The 20,866-nt window shown below is 37.8% G+C and overlaps 1 protein-coding gene across 1 annotated transcript in view; it reads right to left on the minus strand.

Annotated features, from left to right (window-relative positions):
* Positions 1-10,225, minus strand: part of LOC114464609 (uncharacterized protein DDB_G0271670-like) — a 38,421-nt gene extending 28,196 nt beyond the window's left edge. The window contains exon 1 of the mRNA XM_028448989.1: positions 9,462-10,225. Coding sequence (XP_028304790.1) covers positions 9,462-9,533 — 72 coding nt within the window. The 5' untranslated portion in view covers positions 9,534-10,225. The remainder of the gene's footprint in view (positions 1-9,461) is intronic.
* Between the last annotated feature and the right edge of the window lie 10,641 nt (positions 10,226-20,866).

Here is a 20,866-nt window from a genome sequence, read left to right on the forward strand (position 1 = left end):
CACACACTCCTGAAATAACACACACACACACGCACACACTCAGCGGGGCCTTGGAAGAAGCCTGCGGGGCAACGAGATTGTATGGAATGTTTGAGGAGAAAGGCGAAGTGTAATGGAATGTAATTATGGGGCCAGCTGATGGCACACACACACACACACACACACACACACACACACACACACACACACACACACGCTGTGATTCTAGGTGTGTGAGTCATAATTACACTGCTGTTCGTTGACGTGTTCCCTTTTATAAAAACATATTAGTAAAAGCGCCATGAAACTCCCTGATCTAAAAACTCCAATGGATGTTTTCCACCTCACATTCCTGGGACTACGCAGGCAACTGGAGGAGCCACTGCACGTGCTCAGAAACTCTAAAGCATTTTCGATTGATTATTTATCACCATCTGTTCAACAGGTGTCACTTTATAATCAATATTCTCTGTATTCTGCCATGCGTGTAAATCGGCTATTCTGCCCCTGTACTTAAAGAGTAACTAAACCCCAAACCACTAACTTCTCCTGTAAGGGACAGCATGTGTGAGTGAGTTCAAGTAGTGTAGCTTGTTATGGGCAGGGCTGCTTTAGGTCATTCTGTGCCCTAGGCAAGAGTGGACTTTGACCCCTCCCCCCCATGAATGAATAAAAATAGATGAAGTTTTTTTTTTGAAGTCCATATACAGTGTGTACACAATATTATTTATTTTAAATATCAAGACAAAACAATGCAATTCTGCAGCACAACATTGAAAAAAATACAACCTCTTTTAAAATGTATAATAATGCACTATAATACAATATAACACCTACAGGTATAGTGAAAATGTCTCAAGGGAACAATAACAAAAATGATGCAAAATCCAAAAGCAATGCCAAACAGTGCAATCAAAAATTAAAATAAAATATAAAAGCTTTAGTACAAGGAAGTTTCTACTTTCCTGTTTGGTTTTACTAGTCAGTAACACAAATCTTAAAACCAAAGAACACAATGTGCAAACAACACAATAGAATTATATAGAATAGAACAATAATTAAAATTAAATAAATATAAATATGGGCAGAAGATTAGCAGGTATAGTTACAGATTGTAAAGGGTGTGTTTCACGTTTATTATACCTTTTTAAATATTTTTTTTTTTTAAATGGGGTGGTGCAATTCGGCGCCCTTCCAGCAGTTGGCGCCCTAGGCAACCACCTGTGTTGCCTGTCAAGAAGGCCGGCCCTGGTTGTGGGGAAGGTCTGGATTAGGACGCACTCAGGAATCCATCTAACTACAGCTTTATGTGCTGTTGATTGATCGAAACAAGGAAAGATGATGAAACGAAAAAGTGTGAAGTTAAGCGATAATGAGTAAAATTTGGTAAATTTTGAAGTGGAAAAACTGAGTGTTCTGTGAAATATCTTTCAAAGCACATTAAAAAGTAGAAACAATTACACTTAGAGACAGCTGATGGATGGATGGATGAATGGATGATGGATGGATGCATGGATGGATGGATGGATGGATGGATGTGTCCTGACAGTGTACATTTCAGGACATCCTCAGGTCTCAGAGTGAGGTATCAGGAAAACCTCTGTCATTTATCAGTCCAAACTGACTCATGACTCAGCAAAACCTCTGTCAAATGAAATGCCCTCACCTATCAAATCAAACACAACCTCAGGCTTCAAAATAAAAGTCATGAGACTCAAGGCCTCAGGACGTAAAACACAACATGGTATTTTATTTTGAAGGAAGTATTTTGAAGTACACATGATGAAGTAAGTTGGAAAGCTGTTTTTTCCTTTTATTTTCTAAAAGTTGAGATGTATCAATGCATTGTTTAATTAATAAATTAATAGGTAAATGAAACATCGATATATCTTAACCTTTAAAAATAAATAGAAAAATAACAACTTTCAACTTTTCTCTCGTATACGAAACAGCACATATTGATGACGTTGCGTGTATTTCCGGTTTCTTCAAAATTCGCCATGTCGTGTTTTATTTTGAAGCCTGAGGTTGTGTCATTTGATGGCGTTTGGTCTGATAAATGAAAGCTGATACCTCACTCTGAGACCTGAGGACGTCCTAGAATGTTCACCGTGCACTGCGTGCAGCAGTTTCCGTGTCTAACTGTGACTCGGCTTACAGAAAAATACTCTTATGTGTCGCTGCGCTTTTCATTTGACACACATGCACAATCCCAAGCCTTCTGCAGTGCACACAACCACATGTGCACTAACCCCAACTGCTCACACACACACACACACACAAACACACGGTTCGTAAAATCCCAGGCAGATTATTTGTTGTTCTTATGTAAAATGGATCAGCAGCAGCAGATCATCTCTACTCGCTCACACAGACAATGGTCAGACGAGCACGTCAGCATCAGCATCTGAACATGTGCTGCACACACAGACGGTGCAGCACCACGTGTCCCAGGATTGACTCTCATCACAGCTTCAATCCCTCCAATAATTAGCAGAGTGAGTTTATTAAGCGTCACTCTATAGATAAGGTCTGTCAAAGTCACATCCACGCCCTGTCACAGCATCCATTACCAGCATGTTTTACACCAGTCATGACTATTATCACCTGCAGTTCAGTTCAGGATGTCTCAGGATCTCCAAATTCAAAAGTTCAAAGTAACTCCTGTTATGGATGAAAACCTGTGCTCATCTATGCTTCTAAAAACCTGCAACTTATTGAATAATTTAAGGCAAGCAAGGCAAAGTTATTTGTATAGAGCATTTCATACACAAGGTCATTCAATGTGCTTTAAAGGTGCAGTCTGCAGCTTTACATCAAACTAGTAGTTTGTGTGAAAAAAACAGGCTCATTGAGCCCCGCCCCCTGCTGCTCCTGCAGCCTTTGGCAGATTGCCAGAATGCACCGCGATCGAGCAAAAAGAACCAATCAGAGCCAGGATTGTGTTTGATGGGCTGTCTGACAGCTGTTGCTCACAGGCCCCGCCCCTTTCACGGGCTGGAGCCCTGTCTTTTTTACAGTGTATGGTCTGGAGGAGTAGAAAATGGAATTACTGCTGCTTGATTTACATTATGTTTGATTTGTAATTGTTACACTAGAACTCTGTAGTGCATGTGTTGCTTGTGCACGCAGCCTCCGTTTGGGCTGCTGTAAGTGACACTGTGTTGTTGCTGCTGCTGCTGCTGCTGCTGAGGTTTGTGTGCACATCAGGGCTCTATTCTCCCATGTGCGCAAGTCCAAAAATCCATGCAGCGGTGCTGTTTTTGGCCGTGTGCTATTCTCCCCCTGTACTTAAGTGAGTCGCTGCGTGCCTTCATCCCAGTTACGCACTGTGGGTGGAGCAGCCCTGAAATGTGGGCGTTCCCATTCTAATCTGGCTTTACGCACAACATAAGTCCTTTTCCTCTTACGCGCTTCTAACCCTGGAATAAGTGCAGCGCCCCCATAAGGTGAAACATTATATTGCACTAGAAATATGGACTTAGTTACATTTGAAGCCACACGGACTCGTAGGTCACGCAGCAGCAGCTGTGATCACTCAGCTGCTGCTGCTGCACGATTAATTAAAACTCTGACAGACGCAGACTTCTGTCCCCGTTGGTCACAGTGATTCAACTATTTTCATACTATGTCCAACGTAAAGTCACAGTTTGATCCACTACAGAGTGAAACAAGCTGTCATATGCAGATGAGGATGGACCACAAACTGTTTCCACACATATTTTAATGAGGCTCAGGTCACTTTAAACTACTTATATTTAAAACTGTGTATTATGAAAGCCAATAGTTGTGTTTCACTGCAAACATCCCTCTGTATTAAAGCAGGACGCTCTGAGGCCACGTTATTTCCTCATATCTACATCATCTAACTCTGTCACACTTTACAGTGATGATGATGATGATGATGATGATGATGATGAAGGAGAGAGATTTTAACTGTGACTCGGACAGAATGCGGCCGATCCTCAGTCACACTGCAATAATCTGATCAATAATCTGATCAAATCAACCTGTTACATTGTTTATCAATGAAGACGTTTCAAATTAAAAGTGAACTTTATCATTTATACACGCTTTTTGGCTCCTTACACGCGGCTGGCCGGGCCGGTCCTGGCAGGGGTCTTCCGGGGCGGGTGGTGCGGGCCGCGCCCTACCATGCCTACCAGGCCGCGCCCTACAACCCCACCAGCCACGGACCGATAGGCAGGCGAACCCAATGGAGAGGCACTTCCCTAATGTAGTTGATAAACTGTGGCTCTATGTAATACACTGTTAAAATAGTTTAATTAGTCTGACGTCTCTCAGAGTTTCATTTAACGAGCAGCAGCAGCTGACGTGCACATTCGGCACAGCTGATCATCTCCGCAACGCTGCTCTCACCCCCTCCCTGAAGAAGGAGTGGACAGCGCAGGTAAAATTAAATTATATGTAACACATTTTGTCCCGTCTGGAACTGGTAAATGTGGACGTGTTAAAAATGCTGATGGTCAATCTTTTGGTGTGCTTGTGTGACTCCTCCCACTCCCGTGACAGCGTGATAGTCTTACATGAACAGATTATTTCCGGGAGTCTTTTTTACAATATTATGAGTCTGTGTTCCTTAAATTGGAACTAAGTCCAAACTTCTAGTGCAATCTAATGTTTCACCTCATTGTGGCGCTGCACTTATTCAGGTTCAGAAGAGCATAAACGGAAAAGAACTCCGTAGACCGTAGAATAGACTTTTTTTGTTTTTTTTACGCCAGACTTGAATGGGAACACCCACATTTCAGGGCCGCTCCACCCACAGTGCGTAACTGGAATGAAGGTGTGCAGCGACTGACTTAAGTACAGGGGGAGATTAGCGCGCAGCCAAAAACAACGCTGCTGCATGGCTTTTTTGGATTAATACGCGCATGCGAGAATAGAGCCCAATATACTCAACTATAACATCACATCTCACTCTCACCTTAAAACAGTCAACTCTTCCCCACCCCATTCTTTTCCTACCCTGAATCCCTCTTCCCTGTTCCCTTCCCCCTCACCCAGGTGTAACAGTGCCCTCTCTTTTTATATCCTCCCTGTAATAAAGTATTTCTTATCCTACCTTAGGGAGGGCTGGTGATGGTCACAATTATGCAATAAAATAAATTCATTTATTTCATTGCAATAACAAAACATGCATTGCTGTCACATGTAGTGTTGACCTTCGACAGCATGTGCAGACAAAGGAAGAACAAAAAATAAAATCTCCCTCTCAGTCATACGCAGTAGAGAAAAGGATTTAAAAATGTTCCATGTGATGCTGACTTCAGCTCTGCTATAGTTTATTCCACCTCTTTGCAGCATAACAACTAAAAACACCATGTTTGCTCTGGGCTCTACAATCTGACCTGTGTCCATAGACTCTCTGGGTTCAGACCTGACTAATACACACCAGCAGCAGAACTTTAAAGTCTAATCTGAGGCTGACTGGGAGCAGTGGAGACACTTTCAACCTTGTTTTAACTATGTTTTCTGTCCGATTTTGACCACTCCCATTTCTATGGTTTTTAAAATCCCATTTCACCACCTTTTCCACCATTTTGGTAACTTTTAACCCATTTTATTTCTGATTAAAACAAGTATTTACATCTTTAGGATGACTACATACCAGACATGGACATCTGGCAGCCCGGGGGCCACATGCAGCCCGGGGGCCACATGCAGCCCTCGGTCTAATTTTATGTGGCCCCCAAAGTAAAAAAAAAAATACACAAAACAAAGGCAATACTAAATTTAAAAAAATACAAAGAATTACACCATTGCAGAAAAATACAGTAAAAGACAAGAAATTACACAAAACACACAAAACTGACAACAGCATACATGTCAAGTATCCCGTTTTGGCCAGGAAACTCCCGTATTTTACCTCTCTTTCCCGCCATCTTCTCGTATTAGTATTTTCCCGTAAATATCCCGTATTTTAATGTAATAATAATTAAAAGATGTCTTACTAAACTGAACGCCATCACTAGCCTCGTGAGAACTTCCACCTGAAATGGTCTGAGTGACAGTTCTCACGAGATTAGTGCTGACATCGGCAATAAACCCAGTAACAACTCAGAACAGAGATGATGAATGAAGATGTTCTGGTGAAAAAAAACAAAGAACTCGTTTAAATACATTGTGAAATGTGACATAGAGTTTATCTTCATAAAGACCATCAGGATGTGACACAGTTACACGTTCTGTTAGATTAATAACTGATATTTTAACGTCTACCACAGCAGAAGGAACCACGTAAGTCACCATGAAAAATCATCCAATCACAAGCTCCACAAATATACACTGTTTATAAAGTGTTAAATAATGTAAAGTCTGTAATAAATGTGTCTAATATATAATGAAAATAAAATGTTAATGTCTCACTTAAAGACAAGCAATGTGAAATTAACAGTAAATATTCAATGTGTTGACTTGTATATAAACTGTAAGTATATTAAATAAACACGTGCTTCATATACACATTTATGTTTTTATTTAGGCTGTTTTATAATTTAGGAATTAGGGCTGGGCGATATATCGAGATTCACGATGTATCGAGTTTTCTATTTTAGCGATATAGAAAACTATAATATTTCATATATATGTATATATTATAGCTTATTATGTATCAAATACTAGTTTTAGGAGTCGCTGCTTTTACTTCTCAGAACAACATGTAAAGCTCAGTTAGATGATTAATGAGTGTCACATATTGATCAGCTGTTTGTTAATAAATGAGCCTGTGTAGCATTTTGCATCAGCAAATTTAACCCAGAAATGTTTTTCTGGTCAGACTTTATTTAATAAAATTATCTAGATTTATATCATATTTCACCATTTTGAGAAAATATATTGAGATATGAGTTTTGGTCCATATCACCAGCCCTAGTAGGAATGTTCACAGCATTTCAATGTTAATAAAGGTCGAGCTACCAGATTATAATCACATAATTATATTTAGTAAGTGGTTGATAAGTGGCTATTTTAGATTTATTGTACATCTATCTTATAATATAAGGGATACTGGAGCTTGGTTGGGTGGTGGGACGGCTTGTAGTGGGCGCCAGAAAATTTCCCTTATTTTCAAATCCAAAACTTGACAGGTATGCAACAGTAATACACAAAATGACTCCTAATAACAAAAAAAACCAACAAAATGACTCAAAAAAATATACAAATTGACAACAAAAGTATGCAAAAAGTCAAGAAAAACACAAAAAAAGTCTCCACAAATCCACAGTACTAACAAACAGGCAAAACAACAACAGAAATACACAATATGACTCCAAAAAACATACATTTTACAGGAAAAATACACAAAAGGACAATAAAAATACACAAAATGCAATCATAACAAGAAAGACAACAACAAACATTCACAAAATTATTATAAAAACATTTTGTTCTTTCCTGTGTTAATGCTTACGTACATTGGTCATTATTCTAAATGCTGATATGAATGTTGATAATGTGGCCCCCCGCTCTGATGTAGAAGTTGCCCACCTCTGTTATACTGTATACTATGGCCCAAATAACAGTAGACTTACTAGATAACAGTGGATATTATTCAGATGAATAAATAAATAAATGTGGTTATCACAGATTCATAGAACAATGGACCATCATTTTGTTGACTTTATGGATGGACCCCAAAAATCTCTCCCCTTTATCCCCCTTATAGATCTTATCATAAAGCATTGAATGAAGGTGGAAACAGCCCAGAAATGAGATTTGTTTTCAACACCAAAAGACTAAACATCTTAGATAAGTCAGCGCTCCGTCCCAGAGATCATTTCTCACAGAAACAACTGGCACACATCTGTTTGTCTCCAGAGGTGACGTTAGCTTACAGCAGGCGTTGATCAGTTACAGCCCTACACTTGTCCTGTCACAGCAAACATTGTCCTCTCAGTATGTGCACTACTTCATCTTAAGTGGGACGCAGCTTTTAGATGTAATTCAACCATCATTGTGCTCTAGTTTGTACTTTCACGTGTAAATAAATGATGAAATATGTACAACACTGATAATATCAAATGCTATGAAGGGCCAGATTTGGCTCCCGGGCCTTGAGTTTGACACGTGTGACATAGATTAACATCGAGTCAATAACTTCCCATCACTTATTCTATTTCAAACACGTGTCAAACTCAATCCAGCAGAAGGGACACAATTTTTATAAATATCACAGCAACAGCATTGATCAGAAAGTAAATAATAGATTATTGAGTTTCAGATAGTTTTTACTGAATATTTGTCCTTTTATTGAGAGTTTATTTACTGTTTAATATGCAGTAAGGGTGTAAAAAAAAATGTGATTCTCCAAAGTAATCGCAATATTTTACTGCATAGAACGTAAACGCCCGGTCACTATAGGTGTCAGTGAACGCACCGTCAAACCTTGTTAAACTACCTCACTCCAGATCGGGCTGAAATTTGGTAGCTATAATCTACGTATGTGTATGCATAGATGCTCAGATACCAATTTTTGATTTGGGGCCCGGGGGCCCCAAAGGGCCCCGTAAGAAAAAAAAATCAAAAGTCTATTTCCCATTTATTTGTGAGTCAAATATTATGACAGTTGGTGGTACCAAATCAATAGCACATACCAATATATAAATGGGGCTTGTTACCCCGTATGTGCCACGGGGATGCCAGGGGGCCCCATTTTTCAAATGATTACTCTTCCGTTAGTTCTCGTTAGATCAGAATGCAGTTTGGTATGAATACTCTATGTATGAATATGAAGAGATGCTCAGAGCCCTTTTTTTCAATGGAGCCCACCCCCATTTCCGGTAATTTCAAAATTTATGGGAACATGGTCATGTGATATATCGTTTCAAAGGTAATTCAACGTAGCTTACAATTATGCATCGCACAATTCGATTAGGGTCCCCCTTTTTTCAGCAATTTCCATTAAAGTTTTTTTCTCATTTGTTTGTGAGTCAAATATTGCGACAGTTGGTGGTACCGAATCATTGACACGTACCAATATATGAATAGGGCCCATTACTCCGTATGTACCACGGGGGGCCAGGTACTGAATTTTCGGGAACGTGGTATGTGCTGTTCGACGCGGAGATGTTCCGCGGGTCCGGACGTAGTTCATCCAAACTTGTTTGAAAAATAATTTACGAATTTAACAGAATCAGAATCTGTTGTAGAAGCAAAAATTTAACTTTTTTGAAAAATGTAATTTCACAGTTTGATAAACATACCACTTGGTTTTAATATTGATACTTGAATTCCAATTAGTTGTCATTTACTTGTTCTCGCAAGTTTAAAAAATAAAATAAAACAGATGGATATAGAAAAACCAATAAAAAATAAACAATAAATATTTCCCTTTGTTTCCTGATTTGGATGAAGCTGAAAGTCAGAATGTTCTTTGATGTTCTTTAAGCTTTGATGTTCCTGAATGTGTGTGTGTGTGTGTGTGTGTGTGTGTGTGTGTGTGTGTGTGTGTGTGTTCTTACCTCAGCGCTCCCGAGCCGCAGCCGGGCCGATAAAAGCGCAGCCAGGAGCAGCGGCAGGACCCAGGACCTCATTTTGCTGCCCAGCCCGAGGAGCCGCGCGCGACCGGCTGGGCATTTATCAGCTGGGCGTCCAATCCCGCGGGAGCTCCGAGACCCGTTCTCACAGCGAGCCCCGATCGTGCCTTAAAGCGCGCACTGACGAATATCCACCGAGTGCGTCCGTGACTGTGCGCGCGCGCTACTTGTCCAAATGTTTGCTCACGGACGGTGACTCACGCGCAGGCTAGACGTCTGACACGGTCCAGAACTGTTTAGTAAACTCACTCACTCACTCACTCACTCACTCACAGAGACGTGCGCGTTATGCGTAACGCAGGAAGAGGACATACAGGAGCTTTATTTACGGGGACGTCCACATTCGTCACGCACGAATGCAATAAAATAAATCTCAATCCCAGTTCTTCTTGGCTGTAGACTTCAGCTTTAAAAAATCCAGTAAATGCAAATACACGTCAGGTCGTCTCTCTGCTCTTCCAAAAGCCACCGCGCATCTCCAACGATCCGTGCGTAAAAGTTGGTTTTTCTCCTTGTGCGTAATTCTCTCCACAATGAAAAAAAGCCCGATTATTCTCAGTCTTTTGCGTTAAACCTTTGCGTAAAAGAGCGCGTCCTTCACCGCGGAGCAGCTTCTAACGTCTGTCCCAGTCTCTGCGTCTCCGCTGTGCCGCTGCGTCTCCACCGGTGTTATGCGCACTTCACTTCACGCGTCCTCTTCAAGTTAAACTTATCCATCAAGTCATTGAAAGGAAGATAGACTTGCACCGGATTCGACATGTATGGAATTTCAAAATAAAAAGGATGGTGTCAAAGTATAGAGGTAGATTTGTGTCTTTATTATTCAATAAAAAAAAAAAAAATTAAAAAAAAAGTTTACTTAAATGAAAAATAATATTTTTTAATCAAAGAAAAAAAGTTTTTAAATTCAAAAAAATATTTGAGACCCAAATGATTGCATTTGAACACAATTTTTCTTTGATTGAAAATTTGAAGTCATCCTTTTTTGTATTTATGCCATATTATGGGTAGTACATTTGTGTCTTTATAATTCAATAAAAAATAAAACATATCAATCAAAGAAAAAACAATTCAATAAAAAAAAAAAAGAAAAAAAAAAAACATTTTCAATTTAAGAAAAAAAGTGTTTGAATGCAAAAAATTGCACTTGAACAATTTTTTTTTTCTTTGATTGAAGCTGATTTTTTTTTAGGAATGACATTTTTTTAGTATGAACTGAGGGCTTTTACTTAATGTGGCCCCCAAAGCACATGCACAACATGAGAGTAGAATACACAAAAAATCAACACAAAAATAAAAGGCATAAAACACACAGAGCTGTGTTGTTTCCTGTGTTAATGCTCTGATTGCTCATTATTCTAATGCTGACATGAATGTTGATCAGAAACAATCACATTTTTGTGACCCCTCGCTGTGATAAAAGCAGGGTTTCATGAACCTATGAATGCTGTGGTGTTTTATTTTGAAAGTTCTCACAAGGAAGCCTGTGTGTGTTTGAGCTTCACTTGATGTTGAATTTCTGCAGATTTTCTCCTCCTGTATGGAGGTACATTTATGTCTTTATTATTAAAAAAAACAAAACAAAAACCAAAAACTGCTCAATAAAAAAAATTGCATCAATAAAATTTAAAAAAAAAAAAATCAATTAAAGAAAAAGTGTTCAAATGCAATTATTTGGTTCTCAAATACTTATTGCACTTTTTTTCTTTGATTGAAAAATATTTATTTTTGATTGGAGTAAAGTTTTTTTAATTGAAAATGTTTTTTTCATTATCTGCATTTACATTTCATCCTGAACATCTCCCTTAAATACCTTTTTAAAATCATCACTGTGAAGACTATGGAAGACATAAGTCATAATTATGAGTTAGTAAAGTCATAATTATGAGATACAAGTTAATTAACCTTTAAATAATAATAATTCATTCAAAACATATATTTTTGCTGTTTATTCACTTCTTAGAATTCAACACATGGTTTATAGTGTAGAAAATAGTAGAAGTTCATAAATACGTATTATTAAAGAAAATATATTTTCTCATAATAATGACTTTATTTCTCATAATTATGACTTTCTATCTAATAATTATGACTTTCTTTCTCATAATTATGAGTTTTTCTCATAATAATGACTTTCTTGCTCATAATAATGACTTTTATGATAATTATGAATTCCTATCTCACAACTAGGACTTTCTTTCTGATAATTCTGACTTTCTTTCTCATAATTATGACTTTCTATCTTATAATTTTGACTTTATGTCTTGTAATTATGACTTTCTTTCTGATAATTCTGACTTTCTATCTAATAATTCTGACTTTCTATCTCGTAATTATGACTTTCTTTCTCATAATTATGACTTTCCATTGTAATTTTTGGTGGAAACAGCTTCCATTGACGAATCCTTTCTTAGATTCTTTGAAATGTTTCTTGTGTGCAGTTTAGTCCAATCAATGCTATTTTATAAAAACAAAAAAAGCAGACATTTAAAGAGTTTGAATGAAATAATTCAAGCTTCAAAATAAAGTGCAGCTCCAGTAAAACGACAACAGTCCACCTCTATGTTGCTCTTTTGTCTGAAGCTCGTATTGACCCTGTGCTAAACTCTTGTATTCCAATGTCATGAGTCAGTGCTGAGTCATTCTCTCCTCCATGAAAAACACTGAGCGTTTGTTGTAATCTGGTGGGATTATGGCTTGGATGGAGTTTTTGGAACGCAGAGCAGCTTCAGCCAGTCTGTGACCCTGTCAGTGATAGGTTCACTCACTTCATCACTGCTTTGTTACGATGAATCTGATTGGATGACAAGGTTGTAACCAGGTGCAGAGCACAGCGTGGCACAAAGGAGCATCTTTAATCCCAGAATAATCATGTCAAATTAATGCTTCATTCATAACGTTGTGGCTTGAAATAGTGATGATGGAATCATTCAGTCTAAAATCATAAACATGAAATAAAGCTTTTTTTTCTATTTCATTGAATTTAATTAATAATATTATGTAATAATATGGTTTATTTTGTTATTGGTGAATTAGTTAGTGATTACTGAATATTACTGGTGAAACACTGTGGTGAAATTCAGGAATTCTCAACTTTGGGGTCAGGACCCCGTTGGGACACTAGGAGGGGGTCACCAGATACCTTCAAGAAACAAACCTATTTTCATCATCTTTTTATTGCCATATTTTTGCTCCTTTTAATGCATTTTTGCTACATTTCTGACACTTCTACATCATATTTCAATGGCTTTTCTGCACATTTTTCCACTTTCAAGACATTTTCAGCATTTATAAACCCTTTCCACCACTTTTACACCTAACGTTGCATACGTTAACCCATTATTGTCACTTTTAACCTCTTTTCAACATATTTAATTCTTATTTTTTTCCAATTTAACCACATTCACTATTTGTCATGCCCATTATTAGCCAGTTTAATCTATTTGTTCCTACTTTTTAAATTATTCTGCCACTTTTAAGCCAATATTCACACTTTGAAACCATGATGGTGACATTTTGCAGATTTTATTCATGTACTTTGTGAGTCTGCCACTGTTCAAAATAATTTCATCACTAATATTGTTTGAGTAATTTTTGTGTATTTTTATGGAAATGTTTTCACGAAATGTTTTTTTTTTGAGTAATTTGTTTATTCTTACCATCTTATGCTTTGGTTTTGTTTTTGAGTCAATTTGTAATTTTGTATTATTATTTTTGTGTATATTGTTGTTGTCATTTTGTAAGATTTTCAGGTTCGTTGTCCTTTTGTTTTTGGTCATTTTGTGTATTGTTGTTGTCTTTGGGAGTATTTTTCTGTCATCATTTGTATTTTTGCAGTTTTGTGTGTCTTTGGAGTCAAACATTCCTCTTATTGCTTCAATTTGTTTGATAAAGTTTTTGTAAAATGTGTATGTTTTTGGGTTGTTTTGAGTGTTCACCTGCACAAAGTCAGACTGAGGGTCCCCATCTGACATGATGTGGAAATGAAGGATAGTGAAACGGTCCAGCTTTTTTTTATGTATGTCGAGGATCATTTCCATGATGATAAATGTGAAATCATTTCCAGAGAAGACAAGTGTTTTTCAGGAAGTCTCTCAGTCTTTCTGAGGTCACGACCGGATGGAGCGGACGGGTCACAGTGGATAGAAGAGAGCGGGCATCCCCGAGTAGCTATTTATGGATAGAAACACACACACACACACACACACACACACACACACACACACACACACACACACACACACACACACACACACACACACACACACACACACACACGCACACACAAAAAGAGAAATGGATAACGATGTCTTCATTTCCTTCATATTTGTCGCTCAAACATCATAATTCAAACCTTTGACTGCTTCAGAGCTAAAGCAAAGGGTTTATTTTTCACTTTCTCACTTCAAATGTTTTCAGAACTTTCAAAGTAAAGGTGGAGAATCAACCGATATTTAACCTCAGTGTGAACAAGGTTTTTAACGCTGTAGGTTCCAAATGCATCTTGGGAAACTTGGAAGTATACTTCATTGATCATTGGGAACGCTCATCATCCTAATCACACTTATAGTATATAGTAGACCAGTGTTTCTCAAATGGGGGTACGTGTACCCCTAGGAGTATGCGATGGCACTGCAGGGGGAACGAGTGAACAATTAAATAAATAAAAATACATTTATTCAGGTGCCACTAACTCAGTGTTTTTTAATCTTGGGGTTGGGACCCCATGTTGGTTTGCCTGCAGCTTCTGAAAAACTTAAAAGTTGATTTTTTACATTTTCTAATTTTTTTTAAATTTTTATTATTATTAAAGGGATCTTCCACTGTTTTTACAAATAAAACCTTTGCCATGTCCTTAATAGTAGATCTATGCCTAACAAACGCATTATTGCACCATATTTGTTTTATTAACTTTTAAAAACTACTTTACCGTTTGAGAGCGTGTGCGCCGCCATGTTGAAATGACGTCATTGATGACACAAATCGCCTCTTTTAGTCCATCTTGTTCTATAGGAGGTGAAGAATTCAGGATCATTTAGCAGCTTTTTCAGTCACAATAACAACTTGTGCTGCTTTGGGTTGATCTAAAAATCAGTAAAAGTAAAAAAAAAAGTCTATGTAAACCACTTTTGTTTACCAAGATTTGATAAACAAAATCTGTGACCGCAGGGGGTGACAGCTCCGACTCTGCTGTTTCGTAGACGGCATGAAGAAGAGCTCCATGAATGTAAATACAGAGCAGGAGCCACTGCTGCTCATTAATGCTGACCCAAGTAAAATCTGTCTTTTGCAAAGAACTGGCATTTTTGGCAGAAATGGTTGATGGTTTGGTTTAATGGTTTGAGTCTGGATTTTTCGCTCTTCTTCTCTTCTTATTTTTAGATCAACCCAAAGCAGCACAAATTGTCATTTTGACTGAAAAAGCTGCAAAATCATCCTGAGTTCTTCACCTCCTATAGAACAAGATGGACTGAAAGGGGAGATCGGTGTCATCAATGATGGCATTTCAACATGGCGGCGCGCACACTCTACAACAGTAAAATAGTCCCATTTTTAAATTTAATAAAACAAATATGGTGCAAAATATCATTTTTTGTTAGACATAGATCTATTAATAAGGACATTTCAAAGGTTTTAGGCCACTTTTTTTTTTTTTTAAATAGTGGAGGATCCTTTTAAAACAACACACAATCTTAAACACCTGTACTTTTACTTTGTGAAATATCAATTTAGTTTAACTAAAATGTAGTAAATAAATAAATAAATAAATAAATAAAATATCTGAGCTCAAACCTTATCAAAAACTAAAAAAAATATATATTTGGGGGTTCACTGGAAATTCTTGGGGTCACAATGCAAAAAAAAGGTTGTGAACCACTGAACTATAAATACTTTTTCTTTCCACTTATTTACAAAATGAGATTCTTTAAAATGTGTGTTATCACTCATTCATTCCATCATTATGATCTATAGATGTTTTTACATAGTTTTCTAAGCAAAATGTTGTAGTCGGACAAAAGGGGGGACTTGAGTCAGAAATAAGAGAAAGGGGTACTTTAGCCAAAAAAGTTAGAGAACCACTGTAGTAGACAGTATATACTGTACTTATTGAGTGTGTAGTAGTGTTCTAGTAGTCGAGACCGGTCTTGAGACCAAATTTTAAAGGTCTCTGTCTCGTCTCGGACTCTGGATTTTCCCTCAAGACCGTTCGAGACCAGCACTAATTCCTGCTATTTTTAAACTTTTTTATAATGTGATAATAACAAGGAGAAGAACGGGATAAAACAATCCTTTATTCATTATTTAATCCACCCCGTATAATGACCACAACCTTCCTTAATGTGATTGAGTGACGTGTGTGACACACACTCACACACAAGCAGGTGAGAGAGGCGGAGCTAAACATGTCCACTAACTTGTTGGTTGTGAAATTTGGTTTCACGAACCACAAATAATACATTTGTAAAAGCACAACAAAGAAGAAACACTGCGGTGTGTAGGTGACCAGCCATGTTATACTTTTAAACACTTGCTGTACATTCAGCTGACATAAAAATCTTGTTTTCAAATATGTAGAATAATTGTGAATTTATCAGTAGCAGTAGTAGTTTTAATATTTTAATACATTTTTTGCAGGCACCTTTTTTGTGTGTCAAATGTATTTAAAAGAAACTAAAATTAAAGAGAGATGATATTTAACTGTCAAACCTTTTCATAATTTTATTTATTTATATATATTTTTTTAAATAAAAAAAAAAAATGTTTATGGTCTTGGTCTCGGTCTTGTCTTGGTCTCGGATAGTGTGGTCTTGAACACAACACTAGTGTGTAGTGTCGTGTACCATCTCCAACACACCCTGTGTGTGCATCCCAGTGTCTGACCCATTTCTTTGACTTCTTTTGGTTTCATGATATTTGATGTTCTGTTTGATTTTAGTTTTTTAATCATTTAATCAGTATTCCTGTCTCCTCGTCCATCTGCAAAAATCTATTCATTCAATAACTTGGCAGCTAAAGCCACTGTCTGAACAGTCAGCTCACTTTTTACACACACACAAATATAAATTGAATTGAAATGTGAATCGTGCATTAAGACCTTCTGTGAACGTAGCGTCCTATAGTTTTAATGCCCATTCCAGGACTTTTCTTTCTTCGGTGGATTTGGTTTTGTGTGCATGGAGCAGAGTTTAATTCACTCTTTCAATCTTGACCTGATTAAAAAATAAAAAAAACCATGTGTTAAAGCCAAACAGACAAATGATGAACTCCTGACCAGACGACCACAGCAGTGGTGAACAACTTATGTTCTATTGGATTGTAAGTTCTCTTTAAAACCACTTCTTAGATTCATTCACATTTTTCTGATCACGGTTCAGTCTTTTCTCACCTTCATCCTCGTCCTAAAGCCTGCACATGCTGGTGTGTGAGGGAGCTTTAATGAACAGGGTGAGTCTCCTCTGGTCTGGCACTCAGCTTCAGGTTCAGCCTCAGGTCGCAGACGCTGATGTCTGGACAAGCTTGTCTAGGTTAGACTTTATTAGATCTTTACTCAGACTTTCATCCATTTCTGAAAACTCACAGGACCAATGGAGGACGAACACGTGTTTATCAGCTTTTATTTCTGAGCTAACAAAAGAAACTGGAGAAACTAAACAAATAAAACTATAGACATATATTTATGATAGCTTATTAGGGCCACATTAAATTAAAACAAAATCTGGGTACTACGAGATTAAAGTCGTAATATTTCAAGAAGAATTGCATAATCTTATGAGAATAAAGCCATAATTTCATTAGATTAAAGTTGTAACATTTTGAGGTTAAAGTCATAACATTTTGAGAATAAATTAGTAATTTTATGAATATAAAGTCATTATTTCATTAGATTAGAGTTGTAATATTTTGAGATTAAAGTGAAATATTTTGAGATTAAAGTGAAATATTTTGAGAATAAAGTTGTATTATTTGGAGAACAAATTTGTAATTTTATGAGAATAAAATCATAATATTTTAAGATTAAAGTTGTAATATTTTGAGATAAGAGTGGTAATTTTATGACAATAAAGTCATAATTTCATTAGATTAAAGTCGTAATATTCTGAGAATAGAGTAATAATTTTATGAGAATAAAGCCATATCTTTAAATACTCGTAATGGTAGCGCTCAGAATTCCCTGTGAAATGAACGCACCTTACAGCGATAGCCCTGAAGTCGGGTCAGTGATTAAATACTTTTTATTTCATTGTTTAATAATCAAAATTATGCAATAAAATTAATTCATTCATTCAATTTCAATGACAAAACATGCATTGCTGTCATAAAAATATTCCACTTCTTGTAGTGTTGACCTTTGACAGAATGTGCAGACAAAATAAAAATAAATAATCAAGCACAATATATTAATATATTATATTATATTTATAATGCTGCTGTTGAACCATGAACAACTAAAGTGTCTGAGAGATTGAATTCTGCTTTTGAGCAAATGCCAACAATAAATAAATAAAGATCAAATAAATAAGTCTCCTGATTTTGGAGCTTAATATTGAATGTAAGATTTGCAATGTAATCATCTAAAAATAAGTGAGGTATAATAATTACAAGTTGATATGAAGATGGCAGATATTAAATGTATTTCTGCTGATTTTAATTCCTCGTGTTGCTTCTTTGTTCTGCAGAGAAAGCAGTCGTTAACATTGTTGCACCTCTTGTGAATCACTTCACAGTTTCTTTCTCACTTTGATGAGATGGGAGGTGAACGTATGAGTCGAGGCTGGGTGAGAGGGAGGAAAAGGGAGGGCTGCGTCGCAGCTGTATTGTTGTGTGTTTTCCCAGCATCAACAGAGGAGGAAGTGGAACAGTGCAGCTAAATATACAAGCAGCACAATGAGGCAGTGAGTGTCAGGCAGCTGTGGAACACGGCTGTCACCGGCTCTCTGTTTCCCCAGGCAGAGCTGTCACAAAGTGCACACGCTTATCGCACCATTCAAACACATCAGATAAGCACAGTTAACCCTTTGATTTAAACCTGAGCTAAACAGAACAAATATCCTACGTTAAGACATGGTCCGTGTGGCTCTTTACGTCTTCCATCTAAGATGTTCCTGCATCAAACCCAGTGATGGCACTGCCTTATTTTACCCCCATTATACAACTAGCTACAAAGTAACGAGTAACTAGTGTTGGTGGTTTTGAACTCAAACCAGTCCAAACCAGAATGTAAAGATGTTTTCACACTAGGATAGTCTCAGATTCAAGGTGCGTTTATACCAGACGCGACTTCAGTGACTACAGTCGCATAAGTTGTCCGTAATGAGTCGCTTGAACATTGTCGCGCTTTTTGGTCGCTTCATCGCTTCATCATTCCAGTGGCGTGATGACATTGAAACGAATGAATGAATGAATGAATGAATGAATGAATGAATAAATGAATGAATAGTATGAATAGTATGTGTCTGCAGAGTTGGAGGCAGCACTAGGAGGGCTGCTGCACTGAGAGGGCTACACACTTCTTCTCCGGTTGTACGTTTACACACAGCTCCACTTGTACTTACGGTTTAAATTATTATAAATTACTATAATATAATATAAGTTACTAAAGGATGAGTTCACTCAAAATATACTCAGAATTTAAAAAGCTTATTCAAGGAGTATGACACTTTTGTTTTGGCCACAGTAAGTTGAGGAAGTGTACACCCCTCCTGCTTCAGCCTCAGCTCTACAGACAGAGACGACCGGGGGAGTTGTCGCTTGAAGTCGCTTTAAAAGTTCAAATTTTTCAACTTTGAGTGAATTCCAGAGACTCGGGACAAAGTAGCTGGAAACGCGTAAGTTGCGCTGCTTGAAGGGAGGTTGCTTGATGTCGATTGACTGTGCATCATTTACATTGATCTAGAATGTAATCTAGTCGCCAGAGTCATTTCAGTCGCATTCGGTGTGAACGCACCTTCATGCCAAAGGGTTGGCGATCAGCTGATGATTGGAACACCTTGATTTGGATCAATTTGTGTTCACAATTGACTTTCTGATCCACTCCAGACTGCCTCTGATGCAGTCATGTGAGCTGCTCACTTGGGGGCACCGTTACCATTACTGGAAAAGAGACTTTCCTGTGCAGATGAACAGAAACGAGATGTAGAGGCTCTCATCTATTGTTCGAAGCAAGCTTGTGGAAAATTTGTCTCAACGAGCATCTGTGAGATCAGCTCAGATGTCGATGAGTGCTTTACCTCCTCGTTCCATAATTTCCAACTCTCTGTGAATGCTCTTTTCTGGTTTCTTGCTGTGCACTCTACTTACTTCCATGTTTGGTTCGAGAGCGTTTGTGTTTAACAGGGCAGCCTATTAGCTTTAAGGTACGTTCATACTGACAAATTTTGGATTTGTTTGCTCTGATAGTCCGCCTCATTTGGTTGGTGTAATCACACAACAAACTCTAGAGTGGATCAAACAGGCAAATTGTAGAACGATTGTTTCTGCCTGTCTCTGAGCTTTTCCAATCGCAACCACGCTTGATACGGAGTAAAAACAGGAGATGACGTAACAGGCACAGCATTGTGTGTGGTCAGTAGAACCGGCGATGGTGCAAAACAGGTTTCACATTTCTGCGACACTCTTACGTGCTGGCTTTGACCCATGGTTGAGAGCCTCTTCTTCAGGTTTCTGTTTCTCTGCCTAGAGAAGTTTCTACGTGGTTAGCACAACTGCACCAGAGGCTGATTGGAGCGAATCAGAAGTTGCGCTCGTTTATCCGAAGGAAACACAAATGATGATTTGAATGCCAGGCTGCCAGCAATAGTGAACGCAGGGTCGAGGCAACGAAAGATGGCACCAAAGAGAATGAGTTTTGTGATGCGGAGGTATATGGGCGGGACGGCGAGGTGGTAGCCCAGCGGGGTCAGCTTCTTGTCCATAGTCAGCTTTCCCAGGCCACTTAATGGCTGCGTCCAGGATTAGCAGAGCTGGAGGTCAGATGAGCTGAGAGAAGACTGACTCCAGAGTCTGCTCTGTAGGCAAGGCAAGGCAAGGCAAGGCAAGGCAAATTTATTTATATAGCGCATTTCATACTCAAGGCAACTCAATGTGCTTTACATGATAAAACATTCAATTGTTTAAAATCAATAAGAACATTTAAATCAATAAGAACAATTAAAATCATCAGTAAAATCAATTAAAATCATCAGTAAAATCATCATGACATCAACAACATGACAAAAAATCTCTCTCTCAATCATATGCAGTAGAGAAAAAAAGTGCCTTTAACTTTGATTTAAAAATGTTCACATTGGATGCTGACTTCAGCTCCGCTGGCAGTTTGTTCCACTTCTTTG

The sequence above is a fragment of the Gouania willdenowi genome, chromosome 1 (genome assembly GCF_900634775.1).
Source record: "Gouania willdenowi chromosome 1, fGouWil2.1, whole genome shotgun sequence".
Lineage (NCBI taxonomy): Eukaryota > Metazoa > Chordata > Actinopteri > Blenniiformes > Gobiesocidae > Gouania > Gouania willdenowi.